Source organism: Pelodiscus sinensis, chromosome 6, assembly GCF_052426305.1.
Source record: "Pelodiscus sinensis isolate ZL-2025 chromosome 6, ASM5242630v1, whole genome shotgun sequence".
NCBI lineage: Eukaryota > Metazoa > Chordata > Testudines > Trionychidae > Pelodiscus > Pelodiscus sinensis.
Window position 1 is genome coordinate 87674462 of NC_143057.1, and position 26422 is coordinate 87700883.

At 42.8% G+C, this 26422-nt stretch overlaps 1 protein-coding gene across 1 annotated transcript in view; it reads left to right on the top strand.

Annotated features, from left to right (window-relative positions):
• Positions 1–2685: 2685 nt before the first annotated feature.
• SCAMP1 (secretory carrier membrane protein 1) overlaps positions 2686–26422 on the top strand; it is an 84224-nt gene continuing 60487 nt past the window's right edge. The window contains exons 1-2 of the mRNA XM_006119131.5: positions 2686–2980; positions 18370–18447. Of these exons, the coding sequence (XP_006119193.3) occupies positions 2726–2980; positions 18370–18447 (333 nt within the window). The 5' untranslated portion in view covers positions 2686–2725. The remainder of the gene's footprint in view (positions 2981–18369; positions 18448–26422) is intronic.

Below are 26422 nucleotides of genomic sequence, written 5' to 3' on the forward strand. Positions count from 1 at the left end.
TGGTCATTCCTCTTTTGGCTGCCATATCTTCATTTGGAGTCAGCCTCTTTCTGTTCTGAGCTTTCACTGGGAGGGTGTGGCAGGGATGATGAATCCTCTGCAACCCTGTGCTCTCCTTTCTTTGGGAGTTAGGAAGTTAATGGAGGCATCTTGCTTTTGCTGTCCATTTCAGACCTCTAGTTTCAAGTAGCCATTTTAGTCCAGCTGCCTGCTGATCTACCCTCTCCTCCCCCCCGACCCCAACAGAACAGCATTTCATGTCCCTGAATGGCCCTTGTCCTTGAGACCCAACTGACACCCTTTTTGGCCATTTTATGAGGGAGCCCAATGGAACTATGTACTTCTACACCTGGTCCTTACCAAGTGACAGCTGAGGCTAATATTGGGGAAAACTTTATACTACTGGGCTGTGTCTACACTGGTGCAATCTTGCGCAAAAGCAGCCGCTCTTGCGCAAAAACTTGCTGCCTGTCTACACTGGCCGTGTGTTCTTGTGCAAGTAAACTGATGTTCTAATGTATGAAATCAGGGTTTCTTGCACCAGAACTCTGATGCTCCCGCTCAGTAATAAGCCCTTTTGTGCAACTGTTCTTGCACAAGAAGCCAGTGTAGACAGACAACATGAATTTCTTGCACAAGAAAGCCCTATGGTTAAAATGGCCATCAGAGCTTTCTTGCACAAGAGAGCATCTACACTGGCAAGGATGCTTTTGCATAAAAGCACATCTCTTGTGCAAAAGCACACGCCAGTGTAGACTCTCTCTTGAGCAACTACTTTAACACAAGAACTCTTGCGCTAAAAAGTTTTTGCGCAAGATTACGCCAGTGTAGACGTAGTCCCACTGTGCCTGACTTTATACAGCAAGGCTAGTGGTTTGGTACTTTAAAGCGCTGATAACACTTCCATATCTGCTTTACTTGAACTACTCACAGTAAGGTTACGTTAAAAACACATGGATAAGTGTTTGCAGGACTGAAATGGGAGCCTATGAATTTAAATCAGTCTTGGAAACTTGGACACACTCCTCTATTGTTACTGAATCTAGTGTGGAGTTTTGGTGCAAATCTTGTTACCTCAAATGACCAACAGGGATCATATGGTTCCCCTCTCCCTTCCTACAGCACCTGACATAGGAAGGAAGAGATACATGGAGAGTGGGTGTTGAAGACCTCCTGAAGCTGCCTCTCATCCTGGAAGTGGGAGATTTGACACCACTGCCAGACATATACATGCTGGGAATAGGCAGAAGTCAAAAATATAGGTCATGCAAAGAAAAAATTGTGGTATAAGGGACACACCTCTCAGTGTCTCTTATTGGTAATGTTGTAGCCATCTTTTCCCCTATTCCTATCACTCCCTGTAAGTTGTTGACCTCAGTGGCTCAGTCCTCTAGCTGAGTCCCAGATGATAGATTGACCATTTGTTGAACTATTACCCAAAAAGGGTGGGTCCATCTTCCACTCAATCTCTGAACCTGTTTACATTCTAGTACCCTTTCTATCTTACTGAACAAGGGAGATGACACGCTTTAGAATTTCAGCCACTTCCCCACAGGCCGGTGGAGGGACCCAGGCCCACACACTACCATAGGTCCAAACCCAGAGAGTCTATAAACAACAGCTGCATACTGTTTCCATTAAGAGTTACAGCTGCTTCTCACATAGTCCCTTAAGATTATGGTTATTGGGTTCTCACTAGTCCCTCCTTAATCAAGTGTTTTCACTGGGCTCTTTGTTAATTCACCATTTTCCAGTCTTTTGTCACCCTTTTGGTTCTCCACAAGCAACTAACCTCCTCCGTCTCTGCAGTTCCCTTTATCTGAGCCTTCTGCATTCTGGTTGGTTTCCTCCTAGAGACTTTCTAGGCAGGCTTAAAAGACCAACCTTCACTGCTCCTTTCTTGGGGTGAGGTGGGGTAGGACCACAAGGCCTCCAGCAAGAGGCCTGAAAAGGCCTTATATACTCACCTTTTTTAATCTCACAATTTTGGAGAGTATGACATGTTTTACTTCATTGCAGTTGGGGTGAAATAAAATAAATTTCTTCCTGGTATGGGGGAAGGGGGAAGACAACTTTCCTATGTGACCCTGTCCCCATCCTAAGGGCACCATGCTTTTTCCCTCCCCATCCAACATTACCTTTGTGTGTAAGGATGGTACCAAAACTGCAGGACCTCCGAGCAATTCGGCTGCTTTCCGTGCTCGGCCCCCTGTCCTTCCACCGAGTTGTCTCTCCTCCAGCTCTATCTGTAGGGCAGCATCCCAGAGGGAGCGGAGAGTTTTGCCAACTTTTGTGAGTGCTAGTCTTGTGCTAAGCAGTCTAGTGTTTTGTCTAAACCTCTCCGTGTTTGCAACTCTGCTCTCAACCCAGCAGCTCAGCTTTCTCCTTCCGTAACAAAGTTCTAGCCCGAAAAGTTTGTGCTACGCAGAGCCCAGAGGCAAACAGAACACACTGTGGCGATAGAGAGAAATCCTTGACTTTGCAACCCGACGCCGCGGGAGTCCGTCTGGTGTCGCTTTATGCCCCAAGCACGCCCACCCTTTCAGAGCCGGGATTAGGACCGGGACTGGACAACCGCCCAACCCCTCCTGGTGCGGGCAGCAAGGTCAGAGCTGCCTGTCCCGGCGCGAGGAAGAGAAGGTCGGAGAGTTGTAAAGACGGGAGGGAAGGGGGTCCTAGGCTCCATGAGACGATACCATTCCCCTTCGCCCCCGTCCTGCCCTCCATGGAGTGGCCCTTTTCCAGGTGTGAAGATAGCACCGCCTCGCCGATACATCACTTCCGGGGAGGCCATGTTGGCTCTCGCTGGCTGCTCGGGCGAAGGGGCGGGCTCAGGGCCGGATCTGCTTGTGACATTGGTTTCGGGGGTAGCTGGTGGGCGCTGGAGTGGAGCCGCTGCCGCTCGGTGATCACCGCTCCCGCCATGTCGGACTTCGACAGTAACCCCTTCGCGGACCCGGACCTCAATAACCCCTTCAAGGTGAGGGCGAGGCCTGCCCCTTTGCCCGGGTCCCCGCGGCGTCGGGCGGCTCCCGGGGCGGAACGTTCTTCCTTTTCCTAGCCTGGGGCTGGGGCCGCCGCTGGGGCGTCTTCTACTCGCGCGAGGCGCCTGCCCGCTTGGTCTTCCGCCGGGGGGCTGCCTTTGTGCCCCCAAAAAAGGGCAGAGATACCTTCGGGTCTGCACCTCCCTCCAGGCCTGCCTAACACCCCCGCCCTGTGAGGCTTCCGCAGGCCCTACGTGCCTTCCACGCCCCCCTCCAGGCTGGGTTGGTAGGGGCCCAGATACAGGGGTGGGGGGTGCTGCTTTGCCCTGTTACCCTGTAGCATCTCCCGTTGCGGCTGTTGGGAGGAGGGCAAGAATCGTGGGGGGAGGCTGAGTCCGGAGGAAATTGAAGGCTTGTCCCATAGGCATCAGGCAGAACATGCTACGGAGCGGCTCTGTCTGTTCAAGTGATGACGCCCTTTCCAAGCAATAAGTGCGGGGCGAGTGGGCTGTGAAGGCTAGGACTATAATAGGGTTTAAAAGAGAACTAGATACATTCATGAAGGTTTAAGTCCATACATGGCTATTAGCCAACATGGGTAAGGAATGGTGTCCCTAGCCTCTGCTTGTCAGAGGGCGGAGATGGATGGCAGGAGAGAGATCACTGGATCATTACCTGTTCTATTCACTCCCTCTGGGACACCTGGCATTGTCCACTGTCGGCAGACAGGGTACTGGGCTGGATGGACCTTTGGTCTGACCCAGTATGGCCATTCTTATGTGCTTATATGTTCTTATGAGCTGGCTGATATTTATAACAACAAAAAAGCAAAGGCAGTGTAATGATCTAAAACAACTCCTAGAAGTGGTGTAAGTCTTCTAAAAAGCCTCAGCCACCACCTATTAAAATTCTCACATTAAAGGAGATGCATATATTTTTTTAAAATTTAAGTTTGGTTCCTTCAAATGCAGTCTCTCCCCATCCCCTTAGCAAATATTCCATTTTTCTAGTCTCCACTGGTATTTTGTTATGGTGCAAGGAGTTTCTAACTGATGTTTCTAACTGCAGATCCTGGTTTTCTTGCAGTGGACTTACAGTTCAAAAATTGAACAAACTGCTAGACTCTTAACTTCTTTCTTCAGACACTCAAGATTTGTAGTTTCCCTGCTTCAGTTTTGCTCATCTTGCTGTTTCTAAAGCTCATGTTGTAGTGGTGTTGAGGTACCAATAAGAGGCAAACTTTTCCTCTTTTTTCATAAAATTAAGATACATAACTTAAGAGTCTGAAGATTTTCACCAAGTGGAAATTGTAATACTAATGGTTGAGAATTCCTCAAGACTTTGCTCAGCCTTCTTTTTTGTTACCTCTCTCTTGCTTTATTAGTTGTTTTCATGGCTTGGGTGTTCAGGGTCACAATACAGGGCAACTGTACTGTTAATCCTCTTCTGTGGTCCAGCAAGAGCAGTTCCTTGCTTCTACTATGAATTCTTCAACAAAGTCAGACTGCCTAAGCAGGCCTGCTTTGCTTTTCAACTAAAAAATGGTAAACTGTGTTATTGACACACTTAAGTTACAATACAGCTCTTTCTAATCAAGTACAGTTACTTGTAAAAGCATTACAATCAAAACAGAATTAAAAAAGTAAAAGAACCTACAGTTGTGCTAGTGAATTTACCAGAGGTCACTCCCTAATTCCAACAAGTGCTCTGGTTGGTGTGAGTAGTCCTTTGAACCCCACAGAAGAGTTATTTTTGTGATCACAAGTTCACTACAACTTTGACTCAGAGTAAGGTAATAAAGTCATGCATAGGTGAGTTGCTGCTTTATCCAGTTGGAGTCTTTGAAGAGATTGTGACTAGGTAAATATCTGGGCAATTCATTTCCCTCTCAGGGTGAAGCTTCAAAAGGCTTAATTCTTGCATGGCTGAAGTAGGTGCATTTCCATATCCTGTAAGAGAAGTTACATTCTGGGTAACAGTGCCATAAAGCCTTTTACTGAACACTTTCATAGAAGAAAGTACAGTACACTGAGTAGTTGTAGAAATGACTATGTAATATACATTTTGAAAATCCTGAGGCTGATGAGAAACATCTTTGTTGTGACAGCTCCTTTTATTATGTACAACCTTTCCAAGACTATTGGTAACTTTGCGAATGGGATGGGGGCAGGAGGTGGGTACCCTGGGTGAATGTTTTGAAAAGACAGATTTAAAACGTCAAAGAGGTATCCATTCAGGGGCACTTTTAAATTATCACATTTAACATCTGTGGATCAGCATAGGTGTACCTCAAAATTAATAGAATCCCTCAGTAAATCAACAGGCATATGTGTGAATTGTTAAGCATTTTAGATATTTCAAAATTTTTTTAGCATAATTTGGTCAATTTGATTCATAACTCATTTTAGCTCAAACCTCAATCATTAATGAAACATGATTTGGAGTACATGTATCATAGTTGTTTCTGATAACTCAAGCTAGTAAACATACCACAATGCAGATTATCCATACAAGGCTCAGCTTTAAGATGCTAAACAAATCTATGTCAACTAGAAATAGTATTTGTATGGAGAATATGATGAATACAATATTTACTGACTCTGGAAGGAGAGTAATAGGCATTTACTAAGGTTTATACAGTTTCTCTGGGGAATGGCTAAGATCCATTATGTAAAGAGAGAGAAAAGTTCTTCTGGTTTGACACTTGTGTGTCAGCTGAAAGAGTAGAAGCCCCAGAACAAATTAACACATGGCTTTAGAGGTTTGTAGACAGATGCATGTTTCAAAGAGCTTGCAAATAAGATTTCAGCCTACAAAAGTAGCATCACACCTATTACATGCTACTTCTGACTCATAAGAGCCAGAACTCTACCATGTTGCAAAGATCTGGCCTTCATGCAATACTATATACCATGTATTAATTAGTAACACAGGGTTTAAAAAAATCATTAAGATCAGAGTTTGAGATATCTGCAACACAGCAAAACAATTCAGTTGAAGACCCACTTTGTCAGATGCATGTAATGGAAATTCCAGAGGCAGGTATAAATATACAGGCACATGAAAAAAAAGGAGTACCAATCAAGAGGAAGGCCAGAGATAATGAGGTAAGTTCAGTCAGGGAAGATGTGGCTCACTTCTAGCAGCTGATGTGGAGGTGTGAACACCGAGAGGAGAAACTGCTTTTGTAGTTGGCTAGCTATTCACAGTCTTTGTTTAATCCTAAATTGATTGTGTCAAATTTGCAAATGAATTGTAGCTCTGCAATTTCTCTTTGAAGTCTGTTTTTGAAGTTTTTTTTTTTTATTGCAAAAGGGCTACTTTTAAATCTGCTACTGTGTGTCCAGGGAGATTGAAGTGTTTTCCTATAGGTTTTTTGTATGTTACCATTCCTGATATCAGATTTGTGTGCATTTATTCTTTTACTTAGGGACTGTCCAGTTTGGCCAGTATATATGGCAGAGGAGCATTGCTGGCACACGATGGCATATATTACATTGGTAGATGTGCAGGTGAATAAGCCTGTGATGATGTGGCTGATGTCGTTAGGTCCTGTGATGGTGTCACAAGTATAGATATGTGGGCAGAGTTGGCACTGAGGTTTGTTGCAGGGATTGGTTCCAGAGTTAGAGTTACTGTGGTGTGGTGTATAGTTGCTGGTCAGAATTTGCTTTAGGTTAGTGGGCTGTCTGTAGGTGAGGACTGGCCTGCCTCCCAAGGTCTGGGAGAGAGGTACCATTGTCCAGGATGTATTGTGGATCACTGATGATGCGTTGGAGAGGTTTTAGCTGGGGACTGTAGGTAATGCCAGTGGTGTTCTGTTATTTTCTTGGTTGAGCCTGTCTTGTAGAGGGAAGCTTCTGGGTACACGTCTGGCTCTGTCAGTCTGTTTCCTCACTTCCTCAGGTGGGTATTGTAGTTTTAAGAATGCTTGGTGAAGATCTTGTAGGTGTTTGTCTCTGTCAGAGGGGTTGCAGCAAATGCAGTTGTACCTTAGTGCTTGGCTGTAGACAACGGATCAAGTGGCATGTTCGGGATATAAGCTGGAGGCATGTAGGTAAGCATAGCAGGCAGTAGGTTTTTGGTATAGGGTGGTGTTATGTGACCATCACTTATTCGCACTGTAGTGTCCAGGAAATGGATCTGTTTTGTAGACTGGTCCAGGCTGAGGTTGATAATGGGGTGGAAACTGTTGAAATCACGGTGGAATACTTTCAGAGCCTCCTTCCCATGGAGCTTATGCGCCAATAAATCTGTTAGTCTATAAGTTGCCACAGGACTTCTTGTTGTTTATACAGATTCAGACTAACACAGCTACCCCTCTGATACTTTTCTTTCTTACTGTAAGCCATTAACACCTACGTAAACTTTGAAATGTAATCATGCAAAAGTCCTGGCGCCTGCACACACCATGCAGCCTGCTTCCTCAAACCCCTTCCTTGCCAGAGGAGGCTGTGAAGGCTAGGACTATAATAGATTTTAAAGAGAAGCTAGATAATTTCATGGAGGTAGGTCCATAAAAGGCTATTAGCCAGGGGATAAAATGGTGTCCTTGGCCTCTGTTTGTCAGAGGCTGGAGAGGGATGGCAGGAGACAAATCGCTTGATCATTGTCTTTGGTCCACCCCGTCTGGGGCACCTGGTGTTGGCCACTGTCAGCAGACAGGATATTGGGCTAGATGGACCTTTGGTCTGACCCAGTACGGCCGTTCTTATGTAACCCACCCAGCCAGAGAGGACTGCACCAAGTGAGTCAGGTAACCCAAACAAACTGTTTTCCCAGCTGGCTGAAGCATGGGAGAGGGAGGCTCGAGCAGCACACTGTTCCTGCTTTTCCCCAGCCGGCCAGAGCACAGGGGGAGGAAGGCTTAGGCAGTGTACCGCCCCAGCCTTCCATTTGGGGAATCATAAGGGACGGGGATGCATTCGCACCCTTCTCACCCCTCCAGGTATGGGACTCCATATGGTCCAGCTTTGCATGGTACTAGCTAGGGATGTTAGCAAGTAGTTGTCTACCTGATAAGCAGACTACTTGCTTCCCCCTCCCCCTACCTTGCTGCCTCTGAGAGATAGCAAGGGTGGGAAACAGGAGCCAGTGCTGGGGGGAGCCAGCTTAAAAGCCAGTTCCCCCCAACACCATCTCCATGGTGCTTCTCCACATCCTTTCGCCCCCCCCCCCCCCGCACTGCCTCAGAGGCAGTGGGGGATAAGGGAGGCTGCTGGAAAGCAGCCTCTGCCTGTGGTGGGCTGAGGCTCGCCATAGGCAGTGGCTCCTCTGGCAGCAGCCCCTGTCCGCCACGAACAGGTGTTGCTCCAGCGTGAGCCGGGACACTGCTGGAGACTAGCGGCTCTTACTACATTTAAAATGCAGTGCTGTAGTGCAGGTGGCTCCTGGAGCTGGCATGAGCTGGCTGAGGCTCTGTAGAATGGTCCTTACTGACTAATCATGTAGTTGATACAAATTGTCAACCACATCATTAGCCAGATAACTGCAATTTAACGTCCTTTGTTCCAGCAGACTTTGGTAAGTCTCTCAGTAGTCCACACTACTTTCTAGTCCTATGTGCCCACTGCATCTCCTTTGCTTTACTTTGGCTCTGGGTTGTTCAAGCTATTCTCCCTATCCTGCAGTTGTTGTTATAGCTGCTTATCTGTGACTACCATTTGGATGTCACTGACTAGGTTTCTCTTTCCAAAAGACAGTGAATCACTGCATCTCTCAGCACAAGACCACAGTGAAGCATGAGTCATGACTGGTCAATAATTAGGCTTGTAAATTTCACACAAGCTGGAATAGCAAAGGACAAAATCTTGCCACATTCTAGTATTTGAATGAAGAGTTGACCTCCAGTCAGGATGATTCCAAAGTATTAGAGAACACACAGGTAAACAGATAGGATCTTAAAATAGCAGTGATGTAGATGTAGTGTTGGATAACATTGGTGGGCCTGGCAGATGTGCAACAGCTGTTTCAACCTACTAGGCTATGGGTAAACTCTTCCTGCATATCTGTAAATCCACTTACAAAAGAGGTGTAATCTGTATATACCAGATGATTGGCAAGACACAAATGTTTTTGAATGGAAGGTATTTTACTGTGAAATAACTGAAGTTAACACAGAAGAGATTTCAAGTATAGACAAGCATTATATTTGTGGAATTGCTGAAATTAATGCTCATCCTGTGCTCATAGAAAATATACCCAACGAATTTCTTGATGTATACTATTTTATTATAATTGAATGCATACATGTAAATTTTAATTTTACTTTCCTGATATACTTTTTTAACTGTACTTTGATTTTAAAATAATTTAATCTCTTCAGATCCTTGCAAAGTTATATATTAGTGGAGATGTTAATGACACAAGGTTTTCTTTATCTTTTTTCCCAAATAGGGGTTAGAAATTAAGAGTGTACTAAGTGTATCCTGTGCTAGTAATACTGGTACTTCTGTGGGAATTCTGTGCCCTCCGTGGGGGCAGAATTAATACTTTCTACAAATTGCTTGAGTCCCCGCAGAAAAATGGGGAAGCAAAGAAATCTGTGGGGAACACGCCCTACCATGGCAGCTTGGGCATCAAAAGAGAAGATCACCACATAGGGGAGGAGAGAGGCTGGGCATTTGTGCATGTATCCATGGAGGGATGCTAAGAGGGTGAGACTGGGTCTTGCCAGAGTGGTGTTAGAGGAGCCTTATTGTAAATGAGAGTTAAGAGAATCCTTAGCTAGGGAGGTCAATGTGTTTTCTCACTTTTTTCCCCTGTCCTAGAAAGAAACAGTGTGATTAGATTACAATTCAAGATTTGTTTTACTTGTGCATTTAAAAAAAAGTAATAAAAACTGTATGACTTTCTTGTATGAAAGTCTAAGAAATTCAAAGCAACATTCTACTTTAGAGAACACCAACTTCCAAAATAAAAGTAATGTAATTTAAATGAAAATCCAGGATTATAACTGGGACACAGGGTCTTGGTTACCAAGTATTTATAACTTTCATGTGTTTTAGGAAATTCTAAACAGTGTTTTTTCTGCATGGTAGTTTGAATAAATTACCCAAATAAATGTAATTGGTATAATTATATTGCATTACTTAAATAAAATTAACATTTTTTTGCTTTTTTTTAATGCAGAATTCCTTCTGGAGGAATTCTGTGGACATGTTTGAGAGCTGTTCAGCATTGTAAGAGGGGAATGATATATACTGAGTAGGGATGTAAGGAAGTAGTTGACTAGTCTGTGTCAGAGGCAGCAAGAGGATGGGGAAGAGGAACTGGTGTTGGGGGGAGCAAGTTTGAAAGTCGATTCCCCCAGCATCGTCTCGACAGGAGGCAGAGGCACAGCATCCCAGAGCAAGCTGGGACTGGCCCTGGGAGCTACCCCCACTGCAGCTCTGTAGTTTAAATGTAGTAGGAGCCAGGCATGCATATGCCTGGTACCTACTACATTTAAACTGCAGAGCTGCAGTGGGGGTAATCTATGGAAATTCCATCCACTCCTTGATTAGATGATAAATTGCAGTTTAATATCCCTAATATGAAGCAAAACGAGGTGTTGCACTAGATGATTTTACCACTGTTACTATATAGAACAAGTGTCTCAAACTTGTGGCCCTGGGGTCATCTCTAGCCCAAGCAGTTCCACAATCTGGCCTGTACACACCTGCCCTCTCCCTGGAGCCTGGCCTGGGAGGGGTGCTTGCTGGTCCAGTAAAAGGATTTGAGGCATGACACTGCCCATAAGACAAATTGAGTTTGAGACCCCAATATAGAATGTGTTCTATTGACTCTTGTTAAGGATTTTCAGTGAAGAAGAAAAAGAGTAGCTCAGTAAACTTAAACTACATAGAAGGAGATTGGAGCAGCGTTTCTTAAAGTGTGTTCTGCAGCACACTGGTGTGCCGCGAGGCAGTCAGAGGTGTGCCTCAGAGAGAACAGAATTCAAAATGGCCACCCTTAAAGGGACAAGCCTCCCTTTTTTAATTGTTGGAGGTTTTATAGTTTTTTGCTCACAACTTTTCTCTGGGGGCTTTTTTTTTTCCAACCGCCTTTCCCTGGGTAATGGCCACCCTTAAAGGGGCAAGCCACTTATTTTTTTCTCAGCAAAAAAATCCTTGGCGTTTCCCATAAAAAAAATTGTTTGGTGTTCCTCGGTCTTAAAAAGTTTAAGAAACATTGGACTGGAGTATCACATACATAAATATAAGCTGTTTCTCAGTATTTTTCTTTATTATAAGCTTTTTCAAATTAACTGAAAAATAAAATGTTAATGTTATGAAGTACTTTATTTATATGTACCATGTGGATTAAATGTTTGCCAACTCCTCAGATGTTAGGCATGTGATTTTTCCTGAGGGATTCCTGACAAACAGTGACTCAGTCACGTGTTCAGTATGTACTACTGGGGAAGGAAGACATTCACTTTTTTTCAAAAACTTTGGTATTAATTTATCAAAAACTTTGGTATAGGTATATCAGGGATTTGAAAAATCATTCAGATTGTTTAATCGGCATCTTCCTCCTAACACCTCAAATGAAAGGAGAAGAATTTGAGTATTCACATTATTTGGCCCAGTACAGTTATTTGACTTCTTTCAAAAAACAGTAGATTTTTTTCTAGTACTTGGTGTCTTTGAACTCCTTGTAACCAACAGCAGTCCAGTAAATGGATTGTGTTGAAATTTATACCTAAGATTTGTTCATCATATATATAGTAGGCCAATGTCTGAGAGTCTGTAATGCTGAAATGCTGGCTGTTCCCTGTGGGCAGCGCTGTTGCTGAAATGCTGGCTGTTCCCTCTGGGCAGCCCATGCTGCATGGAGAGTGCGGGGCCCAAATGGCTGCTTGCTCCCCCGCGGCGGCGCAGCTGTGCGGTGCAGAAGTCAGTTAAGTGCCATGGCGGAAAGGGAAGGGGGGGCGGGGTGGTGATGTGCAGTGTGACAGCAGCTCAAGGCCCTGCCCCCTGGCCATGAACGTCACCGCCCCATGCCGCTTCGCCTCCCACTGTGACGCTCGGCTGCCTTCTGCGCTGCTCAGCCAGGCCGCCGCGTGGGAGCAAGTGGCGCAAGCAACTGTTTGGGCTCCATGCTCCCCATGCAGCACGGGGAGTGCGGAGCCCAAATGGCTGTTTGGGCTCCACAGTCCCCCGAGTGAGAGGCAGCAGGGGGAGAAGAAGAGAAAGAGAGAGGCAGGAGGCGGAGGAGAGCTGAGAGAGGGGGGGAGGAGGCAGGAGGAGGAGGAGGAGACACAGAGACGGCGTGAGAGACTGGAGGCTCAGGAGAGAAGACCTATGTGGAGGAGAAACCTGAAAATCCCGTCTTATGACGGGCTAATTGGCTAGTTTGAACATAAGAACGACCATTGTCCTTACCTGGTGAAAGTGAGGAGGATGGAATGAGCAGGGGTGAAGAAGGGGCGCAAAGGTATTTGGGTTTGAGGTAGATCTTGGATTGCACTTCAATTCAAAAAGTGATCTCATGCTTAAAAAGATTGGAGACCACTGCAGTAAAGACTCCCCCCTTCCCCCCCCCCACACACCTACTTTATGTTTCTATTTAGTTTTATTCAAAGAACAGAAGGGATTTCATGTGCATTACTCCCTAAACTGTTATCACAAAAGGATTTAGGGATTATAGTAGATGATAAAATGAATAAACAATGAGACACTCAAAAAAACATGGGTTGTATTATTTGGAGTATTATGTATTAAAGAAAATGGTAATTATGTTATATTTGGAAAATTGGAATTTCCTAAAAAGAATCTGGATAAATTTATTTTTAGTGAATAAGGTCACAACAGAAAATAACAGTTTTAAGCTGCAGTGGGAAAAATTTATGTACTATAAAAACTTTCTAAGAGCAGTTACGGAGCAGGACTAATTACTATAGGAGATTGTGAAATCTTCATTTTTAGGCTTAGGTAAGCCAAATTTAGTTAATCATCTCCAGGCCATTTCTCAGAGATGGTTAAGGAACTTTTCTCCCCTGGCTTTTTAAGGATGGTGGACAAAACAAGTGCTATGTTTGTTCTTCAGATATAGAACTAAAGTTGTTCTATTAAATAAAAGGGTGTGTGTGGCAGAAAAAAAGGGTGGTACTGCTACTTTGTTTTTTGAGGGGGAAGCATCACTGAGTGAGTTAGAAGCATAAAGTTACCAGTTTAACTACATCCACTTATGCAATTCATACATGTTTGATTTTGCGCCACTACTGTTATAGATTCTGAGTGATGACTCTTGCTATGCAGACATATCTTAAGAAGAGATAAATGAGGCAACTAGACACGCATGAGGTGGTAGGGTTCCAGAGCTCAAGTTCTAGTCTGAACCTGAAAGCCTACACAGCAATGAGACTGTGAGCCCCAGTTGGCTGGCATGTTTGTCTTTTCTTTCAAGATCTGTGCTCATTTAACTTCCCTAGCTAGTTGCTTTGGTAACTTCTTGTAATGTTCACCACTGCCTTTATCCTGCCAGCATTTCCAGAATTTATTGATCAAAATTCATCTTATGTCAAACATTTACACATCTTTTTCATGTTACTTTGTATGCATAGGGCAAAAATTCACTGAAAAAAAATCATACAGTCCCTACCATAGCTTTCCAGTCTATCCTTAAGACTCACCTCTGCTGTTAGGCCTAGAATACTGTGCCTGCCTGATTAGGGTTAGTAATCAGCAGGGCTCGACAATTTAGGTAATCTGTTCGCCACAGGCAAGTACGTTATAGCCCGGCATGGCACTGCAGCGCGATCAGCGCATGTGTAGCATGGTCTGTGCATGCTCAGCATGCTGAACCGCGCGGCTGGCGAGCAGGGCTCGCCGCGGCTTGCTGAGCCCTGGTGATCAGTACTAACATCCCCTTTCTTCCATTCTTCATCCTACAGCTCTCACTTGGAAAATATACAACAAAAGATGTAATTAAAAAAAACCTGCCAATAATAACCAAATTTATGATTATATGTATTTACCACTGTCCATAACTCAGTTCTCTAGTAGATTACAAACTCTTGGAGGCAGGATTGTCTTGTATGTTTGTACAGTGCCAAGCATAAAAAGATTAAATTCTGATACATTTGGGCACAACTATAATGTTTTCCCTTCTCTTATTTCTGTATTCTCCGCAGCGCTTACTTTATGTGCTTCAAACTGATCAATTGAAATTTTCTAGATGTAAGTAGGAACTTTGGGGTTACTTTGAAGTAAATTGTTAACAGAACCAAGAGAAACCTTGGGTTTGCTTATATGGTGATATCCAGGAAAATGAATCCAAAATTAACAAGGTATGAATTAGAAGTGGCTTTCTTAAGCCACATTAAAGCCTTATGTGACCACCGTCATTCTGAATTAAAATGGCTGTAATTCAGTTTAGCTTCATTTACGTCAAAAGTGAATTAAACTAAACCAAACTTAAGGACACTTCAATTGTAATTAAATCCTTGTGGGACCTTGTTAATGTGGTTTAAAAACTCCACCTCAAATAATTCTGTTAGATAGGCAATGTCTACACTGCCACTTGGCTGCATTGCAACTTTCTTGCTCAGAGGTGTAGAAAAATCCTCCTGATCGTGGCAAGTTAAAGTGTTTAGTATAAATGAACTCCACATGCTGTGAGCTGCTCCCCTTCTTTTGGTGGTTTATTATAGAGCACTGGGAGAACTCTCTGCAAGTGCTTCTGCTGTGGTCTGGCTTTCACTTTGAAGTGCAGCTGTGGCAGTGCTTTCATGTTTTAAGTGTAGATTTAGGCCTTGTCTTCGCAAGCAAGTTTTGTCACCGAAAAACCCTTTTTGTCAACAAAACCAAGAGAGCATTCACATTGCAACACGACAAAAGTCACAACAAGCCCTGAGTTTTGGCAACAAAAAACATCTAGCTACATGAAGGACTTTGCTCTTCCTCCTCCCTTCACTGTTGACAGTCATGCAATGTGTACTACAGTGGGGATGTACAATCCCGTTTAATCAGTTGAACATTAGGTTTAACTGGTTAACCACTTAAATGAGAGTGAGTGGGGCACTAGAGTTTGTTTCTTTTGAGTTTATTGAATTCCACCATGTTTCCCATAGTGCCCAATTAGCCTCTCTGGCAAGCACTTTACATGACTGCAGAGCAGCAGAGTTCAAACAGATGTGTCCCTCCAACCCAGGACAATTAAAATCCATTTCCTAGTGTCTGGCTCATTGTGTAGTGGTCCTCATGGTGTCTTCTCAGGGAAACAGAGGTGGATCTTGTGCATTATGCTTTCCTGCTTGTAGCACTGCAGAGCTTTCCTGCTTGTAGCACTGCAGAGTGTGCGGGGTAAAGAATTTGTTCAACTGTAGCTGTGAGTGACTTGTAGGAACTAGGACACATTTGTGTGATACAGCCCATGCCAATCGCTCTGCCCTCTGTGGAAGCCTATAATATTCCTTGGATCATGGGAATGCCTCTCTTTCAGGATAAGTAATGGGATGAGGGAAGGAAGCAATGCCAACACACAGAAATGTCAGCTCCCTTCATTGTCAAAGTGGTTCCTCAGAGCTTTGCTGATATTAATGGCCATCCTATGGGTTCCTCTGACATCATGAGTGTCTGGCTGTTTAAACTGTGTCCAGGCACTGTCTCTCATTGTTCCACCCATGGGCAAATACTGTACTCTTAGTCTCACACCAAATATGTAAGTAACAGCATGCAGTCACCGCCTTGGGGATATGATCCTCCAAAAGACCCAGCCTGCCATAGAGACACCCCCATCTCCTTTTCAATCTGTCAAAGGCACGTTCAGCAATCATGCGACATTGTCTTAGAGACTGTTACTGAACTGCTCCTTAGTGCTGCCCAGATGCCCTGTGTAAGGCTTCATGAGTTAAGGCTGTAAGGGGTCAATACGGGCATTTTCACAGCTTCTGCAAAGAGCACTGTTCCTGAAGATGTGTGCATCTTGTATCTTTCCAGACTACTCTGCATTTATGTCCATCAAACGCTCATGGTGATCCACAGGTGCCTGAAGCACCATGGGAGAAGAAGTACCCTTTCCGGTTAATATACTCTGCGGCAAGGTGGGGTGGTGCTATAATGGGGATATCAGTTGCCCCACCATGGTTGGTAAAGCTCATTTCAGCAACACCAGTCATTGTGTCATCCACAGTTTCCAGAGTCACTGTCGTACGTAGCAAAATATGATTTATTGCCCTGCACGCTTGCATAAGAACTAGCCCAACAGTAGACTTCTCCACTCTAAACTGATTTGCACCTTGAACGGTAGTAGTCAGGAGTTGCCCGCTTCCACAAAGCAATGAGAGCAGTTGTCATTTTGCTGTCCTTGCGCTGCAGTTCAGGAGCGAGCTCAGCACACAGCTCCAGGAAGGTTGATTTACGCATCTGAAAGTTCAGTAGCGTCTGTTCTTCCTCCCACACCTGCATCATAACACTATTCCACCATTCATTGTTAGTTTGGCTAATCCAAAACCAGCGCTCTACTTTGCATTACTGCTCTGTCAGAGCCCAATGCAATGCCACTTCGCTGCTGTTCTTGTCTCTCACATTGTTGTCTGCATCTGAGTCTTTGTCCTCTGCTATTAAGTGCATAAGTAGCTCTGCTGCAATGCAGATTGTCCTAAGAACATTGAATGTAACATGGAAGAGAAGTCTGGGATGCATTATTTTTTCACAGCAGATGCTGGAATTTGGAGCAAGGACTGTGGTGTGAAAGTGATCTGGAATTCCCAGGAGGGATTGGGAAGAAAAGAGGTGGTTGATGGGATGTTTTTCATGTTCCCAAAATGCCTAGTGCTACGTTGTGTGTTCCCACATTGCTTATTGACTGAAGTTAATGCCAAATTTGGGATACTTACCCACATTGCTTTTTCTGTAGATAGGGGAGTTAACAGTGTGGCTGTGAGATGTTGACAAAGGGATGGCAGAAAAATAGGTTTGGTGTCTTTTGCATGTTTTTTGCCAAATGTTTCCAGTGTATACATAGCCTTAGCCTTAATTTGGATTAAGTTTTCTGATGTCCTCATGGGGAAAAGCCTTTTGTTTCTGCCCTCTTTCCTACCCAATATCAATGACATAGTAACATTGTGGTGAGAGAAAATAAATTGTCCTAAGATTAGTATCCATTTTCAGAAACTGTTGGAGGGTGTCAGGGGGTAGAAATAATCTTTTCCACAGTTTGTTCTTTTGAGTATTACTGTTGTGCGTGTGGTATGTAGGCTCTAGCTACACTTTACCTTAAGCCGACCTTCTGGGTCTAGTGCAGCCCTGCCCAAAAAAACCCCAGAAGCACAATGAAAGGTTTCTTTCACCATCTAACCTTATTGTTAATGTCTGGTTGAGGAGCTCAGATGGTTCTGGGATAAGATGCAGTTTCCCCTATACCACAGGCTTTCAACAGCTTCTCTCTCAAATTTTGCTATTACAAATTAGCTGCCTGATAAAGCAGTTTTAGCTCATGTTAATCTACTGTTATCATTCCATCCGGATCTTCTTATGCGGTTTAGACAGGATCAGCAGATTCAGGGCTTTTGTTGTGAGGTTTTTTTTTTCCCTCTCAAAAATGAAAACCAGTTTTACTGTGGAACTATCAGATTTTTTTTTGCAAAAGAAGTGGTCTCATCCTTTCTTTGCATTAGTGTTCTTTGTCCTATTCTAAATCTTTTTTTAAAGACATTGACTTAAATCATATCAGTAAATATTTTTTACCTGTCACTAATACGTGAACATATTAAATTCAAATTCACTTTTCATATTTACTTAAAGCTTTTTCTCTGAAATTGAACAATGAATTAAAAAGTATAGAAAAACATTTTGTTAAATTTTATAAAGCGTGTGTGAACAAAATTTTAAATTTCAAGCTAAATTTACATGGTGTCCATTCAGATAACTGCATTAGGTAAAAGCTGTCTGATTCTGGATCTGGTATGCATAGGTTCTATTACCAAAAATGTGTATATATGTATATGCATGTACATATATATAATAAATGGATATTTATCTAGGGAAGAAGTACATCAGTATCCTTTTGTGGTATTCTTTAAGTTTAATGAACTTTCTACTGAAATGAGTGGAACAGTTGGACTGTAAGAGAGATGTTGGGGAAAGATCATAAGTAAAATAGGACTTACAGCCTCCTGACCTTTTCCTAAATAATTCCTTTAACAGTGTCAGCTTGTGAAACGTAGCAGAGCAGTTGTGTCACAGCTGATGTGCAGCATGGTTGTGGCTCCAAGTATATTATCTGGAAAGTGGTTGCATACTGATAAAATTTAATGTTATTAAAGTCTTGATTCTTTCTATAGGCATTGTCACTAGATTTAATATTAATAGAAATGTAGCCGTGTTAGTCTGGTGTAGCTGCATTTTAGTTTTAATATGTATGCACACATTTTATATAACCTCTTTTCCTCTTCTAGGATCCTTCGGTTACACAAGTGACAAGAAATGTTCCACCTGGATTAGATGAGTACAATCCTTTCTCAGATTCCAGAACAGTAAGCATATACGTTTATTTCTTTAAGATGCTCTTCCTTTTTTTGATGAGAGTTCTGAAAACGGAAAGTGTGGAAGTTGCACTGTTAAGGACATGAAGGACTAATGAGGAAAACAGAAAATATATAATGGAGGGAGGTCTTTAATAGCATGTAACATGTCATGTGAATGGACTTTAGTGATACTTAAGCCTATGACTTGTGGCTGGCTTGCCTTATCATGGCTACACAAAAATTACTTGGAAAAGAATCAGTGCATGTGCATGTATGTGGGCACAGCTGCACAAAATTTGCTTGATATTGTTGAAATTTAAAAATAGTAATTTACAATTAGTCATAAACAGCAACTTAATTAATTAATGGAGATTGCCTATCTCCTAGAACTGGAAGGGACCTTGAAAGGTCATTGAGTCCAGTCCCCTGCCTTCACAGCAGGACCAAGTACCATCCCTGACACATTTTTGCCCCAAATCCCTAAATGGCCTCCACAAGGATGGAACTCACAACCACAGGTTTAGCAGGCTAACGCTCAAACCACTGAGCTATCCCTCCCCCCTTGAAAATACTATTTAAAGGACATTCTGTGACGATGACTTTGTACTAATCTTTTGGTCAGAGGTTAAAATTTACTTGAATTGTAAAATGAATTTGACGTCTTATTTTACAATTGACATTCATCTGTCGTGTATTATTGTCATATAGTTTTGGCAGTCTGTATTTGAGAAGCTGAGAACTGCAATAGCCATCTTGGTGCAGGTTCCCATAGATTAGTACCAGGGAAGTGTGTAAAATGAATCTAGCGGTCTCTAGTTTCCTCATATTTCTTATATTCCCTCTTTGAGAATTTCAGAGCTATAGCTATGCTGTTGTAAATTTGTATGATTCTAAAATACCCTTTAATTTCTGAATCTGTTCTGTGAGGAGTGACGCTAAACATAGTGACTCTTAAATGGGCACATGAGAGCTTATTTACGAAGAATCCAGATGAACTTTGTCCTAGATGTCAGTCACACAACAAAATTAGGTGTTGTGTGTGTGTGTGTGTGTGGATGGTGGTACTAAGGGAGGAGGAAAGTTTGAGTTTAGTGGAAGATTTACTGAAGATGTGCAGTATTAACACAGTTGTTCATCTTAGGGTCAATGAGATGTCGATTTTATGAATACTTAAAATTAAAACTAATTCTTAAGCAGAATTATACCTGAAGTGCAACAGGAGCAGTATTTATTTGGAGGGACTTTTTCTTGACAGACTTTCTTGCTAAAAGCAAGTAACTAACATGCTTAGCTTCATTATAGTATTGTGGGTTCCAACACGCTAGCCACTAGGTACGTGGCTATTCAGTCAGTTGTTGGCTTGGACAATGTGGCTATTTGATTGAGTGTGGTTAGTTTGCTATAGTAGTAGCCATTGTAGTGGTACTGCTTCAGAACTGGTTGGACACAATGGTTATAGTAGGAAGCTGTGAACAAATGTATCTTATAGGGCTATCATGACTGTGTAACCACAGATGTCCTTACTAAAACAAGTCCTGGGACGTTTCAGTTAGAAATCGACTTTCCTATTTAGAAGGATTTCTTAATTTTTGTTTAGTGGTGAAAGACGCCATAGTGGCCCTCTCAGATGGGGTTTGCTGATTGAGTTAATTAGAATCAGGATTTTACTTCAGATTTAAGACCGCAGGAATGGAGGTAAAAGAATCGGTGTATATATGTCATAACTAGGCTAATGCTCTTAAAAATTTAATGAGCTAAGACATTTAAACTGGTTACAGTAATCAGAGAACCCTTCACATTTTCTCAGGGGGAATCTTTCTGTGTTCATCAGCCTGCCACTACTTTTCCAGGAAGCCTCTTTGCTATATTCTGGACTATGGTTTTTCCAGAAGCCCTATGTCAATTAGACCAATGTTCCCTCTATTTTTTCCATTCAGGTGAGAAGTAAATTGTCATGTGAATAGAGGCATAAGTGGATGTGTGCCACCAGTAGAAACACATGTTGCTGGCTAGGGATAATCTGTTAATCAACTGGGCACATTTGACTCTCCTGCGTGACCAACCAAATGCTCATTTTAGACTGAACATTGAATTATACCAGCTTAGATGGTAGAGATTTTTGGAAAATTAAATTGTACATATTTTTTTGCAGAAATGTTCTAGTTTGAGCATTAAAAAAAGCTGGGAATTCTTAAGTTTTCATGAGTTTTTTTGGTTATTTAGAAAAAAAGGTTATTTTTATTTTTTAAAAAGGTCAATTAGCTTGATTAAAATTCTTTGATATACTTGACATAACAGAATAAAATAGACCTTTTTTTCAGCCCTATACTTTTCCATCTGTGGTGCTCAACAAGCAAACTTAAATCTTCCCCAACTTCAGGACTTCCAGTAAACACCTGAAAATAAATAAAAATGTGATATTTTGGTGTTTTGTTAAGAAGCATATTTTTGGCACTGTCATATGACATTAATCAATGTTATAAGACATTGTATGTTATTCATTGACATGAAGAGCTGCTAGAAAATCATTTCTTTTAAAAAACTCTACTCCAAATCATCTATATATTTGGGAGAGTTTGTGAGTGAGCGAGTCTGTCAGTTCATCTGCCTGTTGCTTCAAGAACTCCTCCTAAATCAGTATTTCTTAAACTTTTTAAGACCGAGGAACATCAAGCAATATTTTTTTAGCGAGAAACACCAAGGATTTTTTTTGTTGGGGGGGGGGAGGGGAAGGTCGGGGGGAGGGAAGTTATTGAGGAACAAAAGGGTTGGGGGGAAGTTGAGCCAAAAAAAAAGTCACCTTTAAGGGTGGCCATTTTGAATTCTGTTGTTCTCCGCGGCACACCTCCAACTGCCTCACGGCACTCTGGTGTGCCATGGAACACAGTTTAAGAAACACTGTCCTAAATGGTAAGAGCTAGGACCACGAAATTTGATTTGCAGCTTTATGTTGTCATAGCTTAAAAAGCAAGGTAAGGGCTTTGTTGTTCCAGGACAATGTAATGTGCCTGGAATGCAATCGTTTTTCATAAATAGGGAAGGGGATGCTAGCAGGGACATTGATATCGTGTCATGGCCACAGAGGGTGTGTCTAGACTACAGGGTTTTGTCGACAAAAGTCGACTCAGCAGTTTTGTCGACGCTGGTAAACCTCATTCTACGAGGAATAACGCCTTTTGTTGACAGAGTTCTGTCAATAGAAGGCATTATTGCATCTAAACTGTCCTTTGCGTCCACACTGTTATGTCGACAAAGAGGCTTGCTTTGTTGACAGAACTGAATGTAGTCTAGACGCTCTTTGTCGACAGAAGTTTTGTCGACAGTATCTGTCGACAAAACTTCTGTCGACAAAAGCCTGTAGTCTAGACGTACTCAGAGAGACAGCAAGCAGCCAGAGGTAAGAGACTGAAACAGCTATAATGTCTTCGGGGTGGCTGGGGTACAGGTAAGCATCCTGCTCACTGCCTGGGGAAGTGAGTTGCCCTTTTGTGGCTAGCCCCTGGGAACCACCTGCTACCCAATGGCTCTGCGGCTAGCCCTAGGCACTCTGGCCCCTGCCAGCTCCTCCACCCCTCACCCCACTCCACTTCTTTCCCTGAGCCCGTGTCACCCTGAACCCTGACTATAGTACCCCTCAGCCCCTGCTTTCAGCCCCTCCTCACCCCCATCTAAGTCTTGCACCCCCACACAAACACCCAGTCTTCTACCCTGATCCCTTCTTCACTCCAACCCTTACGCCAGCATCACCACCCCAAACTACCCCCTATTGTGAGCCCTCCACATCTTCTAGCCGCTGCCCTGAAAGACCCGAGTAACACCAGGTAAATCTGCTACTAAAATATAATTTAAATACAAACTCAGTTAATAAAACTAATAGATGTCTAGGACCGAGCTGAGTTTACACAATCTGACTGCCACTTAGTTAATGTCCGTAAACCTGAGAGGTTTTGTGTTCATATACCAATTTTCTGTTTTAAAAACGGATTCCTTTTCTATTGCCTGAGTTTGCCACTGGAACCTGTGTTTTGTTGTTCTTGTGGGTTTTCAAGGTGGATTGAGTTAAATCAAGGCAATTTTAAAAATTGACTTAAATCACAATGTAAATCACCAAAAAAGTTCATTTATTTAATTCAAATTACCAAAAAAGCTAAGATTGACTATGCTTGGAATGAACTTAATTTTGGAGTAAGTCTTGTGGAACTCACTGACGCTTGTGGTTTTTGAGAAAACAAGTACAGAATGGGGTTCCCTAGAAAAAGCCTGCCTGGTGCGAAGGTTGTGGATCTCTCGAGGCATCTAGGTAGACTTGTGTAGTGCTGGGGAGGAGCCGGTGGTCGTGGTACATGTTGGTACCAATGACATAGGGAAGGGTAGGAGAGATGTCCTGGAGGCTAAATTTAGGCTGCTAGGAAAGAGACTGAAATCCAGGACCTCTATGGTGGCATTCTCAGAAATGCTTCCAGTTCCACGCGCAGGGCCAGGTAGTCAGGCAGAGCTTCAGAGTCTCAGTGCGTGGATGAGACGATGGTGTAGGGAAGAGGGGTTTAGATTTATTAGGAACTGGGGACACTTCTGGGAGAGGGGGAGCCTATACAGGAAGGATGGGCTCCACCTAAACCAGGGTGGAAGCAGACTGCTGGCACTAAACATTAAAAAGGCCGTAGAGCAGTTTTTAAACTAAGAGATGGGGGAAAGCCGATTGGTGCGGAGATGCACATAAATCGGAGGAAGACTTCTCTTAGAGGAGAATCCATTGATAGAGATTCTCTAAGCTGTAGTCAGAAAGAGAGGAGGGGAGAGGACAAACCATGGGCCAGAGCAGACAAACAACCGCATTCTAAGGAATCCAATGCATCAGTGAAGGGCACTGGAGTACCTCGTATTAAATGAGGAGATTGACATAATAGGCATCACTGAAACCTGGTGGAATGAGGAAAATCTGTGGGACACAATCATACTGGGATATAAAATATATAGAAAGGATAGAGCAGGCCGGGTGGGTGGCAGAGTGGCGCTGTATGTGAAAGATAATGTAGAATCAAATGAAATAAAGATATTAAATGAATCAACACATTCCATAGAAGCGCTATGGATAGTAATTCCATGCCCCAATAATAAGAAATTAGCAGTAGGGATATATTACCGACCACCTGACCAGGACAGCGATACTGACATTGAAATGCTGAGGGAGATTAGAGAGGCTACCAAAATAGAGAACTCTATAATAATGGGGGATTTTAATTACCCCCATATTGACTGGATACATGTCACCTCAGGAAGAGAAGCGGAGATAAAATTTCTCAATGGCTTAAATGACTGCTTCTGGGAGCAGCTGGTGCAGGAACCCACAAGGGGAGAGGCAATTCTTGATTTAGTCCTGAGTGGAGTGCAGGATCAGGTCCAGGAAATAACCGTTACAGGACCGCTTGGGAATAGTGACCATAATATAATAACATTCAACATTCCTGTGGTGGGAAGAACACCTCAGCAGTCCAGCACCCTGGCATTTAATTTCAAAAAGGGGAATTACACAAAAATAAGGAGGTTAGTTAAACAGAAATTCAAAGGCACAGTGACTAGAGCCAAATCCCTGAAAGCTGCATGGAAACTTTTTAAAGACACCATAATAGAGGCCCAACTTAAATGTATACCCCAAATTAAAAAACATAGCAAGAGACCTAAAACAGTGTCACCGTGGCTTAACCGCCATGTAAAAGAAGCAGTGAGGGACAAAAAGGTATCTTTTAAGAATTGGAAGTCCAATCCTAGTGAGATAAATAGAAAGGAGCATAAACACTGTCAAATCAAGTGTAAAAATGTAATAAGAAAAGCAAAAAAAGATTTTGAGGAACAGCTAGCCAAAAACTCAAAAAGAAATAACAAAATGTTTAAGTACATTAGAAGCAGGAAGCCTGCTAAAAAACCTGTGGGTCCCCTAGATGATCGAGCTATAAAAGGAGCAATCAAGGACGATAAAGCCATTGCGGAGAAACTAAATGATTTCTTTGCTTCAGTCTTCACGGCTCAGGATGTTGGGAAGATTCCCGAATCTGCACCGTCCTTTGTGGGTGATGAATCTGAGGAACTGTCCCGGATTGAAGTGTCATTAGAGGAGGTTTTGGAACAAATAGAAAAACTTAATGTTAACAAATCTCCGGGACCGGATGGCATTCATCCAAGGGTTCTAAAAGAACTCAAATGGGAAATTGCTGAGCTGTTATCTGTGGTTTGTAACCTATCCTTTAAATCGGCTTCCGTACCTAATGACTGGAAGGTAGCCAATGTAACACCAATATTTAAAAAGGGCTCTAGAGGCGATCCTGGCAATTACAGACCGGTAAGTCTAACTTCAGTACCGGGCAAATTAGTCGAAACAATAGTAAAGAATAAAATTGTGAAGCATGTAGAAGAACATAATTTGTTAGACAAAAGTCAACATGGTTTCTGCAAAGGGAAATCCTGTCTTACTAATCTATTAGAGTTCTTTGAAGGGGTTAACAAACATGCGGACAAGGGGGATCCAGGAGATATAGTATACTTAGATTTTCAGAAAGCCTTTGACAAGGTCCCTCACCAAAGGCTCTTGTGTAAATTACATGGCCATGGGATAAGAGGGAAGGTCCTTTCTTGGATTGCGAACTGGTTAAAAGACAGGAAACAAAGGGTAGGAATAAATGGTAAATTTTCAGATTGGAGAGGGGTAACTAGTGGTGTACCCCAAGAGTCAGTCCTGGGACCAATCCTTTTCAACTTATTCATAAATGATCTGGAGAAAGGGGTAAGCAGTGAGGTAGTAAAGTTTGCGGATGATACCAAACTGTTTAGGATAATGAAGACAGAAGCAGACTGTGAGGGACTCCAAGAAGATCTCACCAAACTCAGTGATTGGGCAGCAAAATGGCAAATGAAATTTAATGTGGATAAGTGTAAAGTAATGCACATTGGGAAAAATAACCCCAACTATATGTACAGTATGATGGGGGCTAATTTGGCTACGACAAATCAGGAAAGGGATCTTGGAGTTATCGTGGACAGTTCTCTGAAAACTTCCATGCAGTGTGCAGCGGCGGTCAAAAAGGCAAATAGGTTGCTAGGAATTATTAGGAAAGGGATAGAAAATAAGACACAGAATATCTTACTGCCCCTGTATAAAACTATGGTACGCCCACATCTTGAATACTGTGTACAGATGTGGTCTCCTCACCTCAAAAAAGATATTTTGGCCTTAGAAAGGATTCAGAAAAGGGCAACTAAAATGATTAGGGGTTTGGAGCGGGTCCCATATGAGGAGAGGTTAAAGCGACTGGGACTTTTCAGTTTAGAAAAGAGGAGACTGAGGGGGGATATGATAGAGGTATATAAAATCATGAGTGGTGTGGAGAGGGCCGATAAAGAAAAGTTATTTATTAGTTCCCTAAATAGAAGAACTAGAGGAAACCAAATGAAATTAATGGGTAGCATGTTTAAAACGAATAAAAGAAAGTTCTTCTTCACACAGCGTGTAGTCAACCTGTGGAACTGCTTGCCAGAGGAGGCTGTGAAGGCTAGGACTATAACAGAGTTTAAAGAGAGGCTAGATAATTTCATGGAGGTTAGGTCCATAAAAGGCTATTAGCCAGGGGATAAAATGGTGTCCTTGGCCTCTGTTTTTCAGAGGCTGGAGAGAGATGGCAGGAGACAAATCGCTCGATCATTGTCTTCGGTCCACCCTCTCTGGGGCACCTGGTGCTGGCCAGAGGATACTGGGCTAGAAGGACCTTTGGTCTGATCCAGTACGGCCGTTCTTATGTTCTAAAAAGCTGAGTTATGCTGAAGTATAATAGGGCATAGACTTGTGGGCACCACTATTGTGGTCTGTAGCCGTGATGTTCTAAAATAAGAGACCTCTATTGTGTAATAGAAAATAACCTGCAGTGGCAACTGTCAAGTCTTAAGTTTCGCTTTCTGTATTGTATACTTGAGTGACAGCTTTTAAACCTAGTTA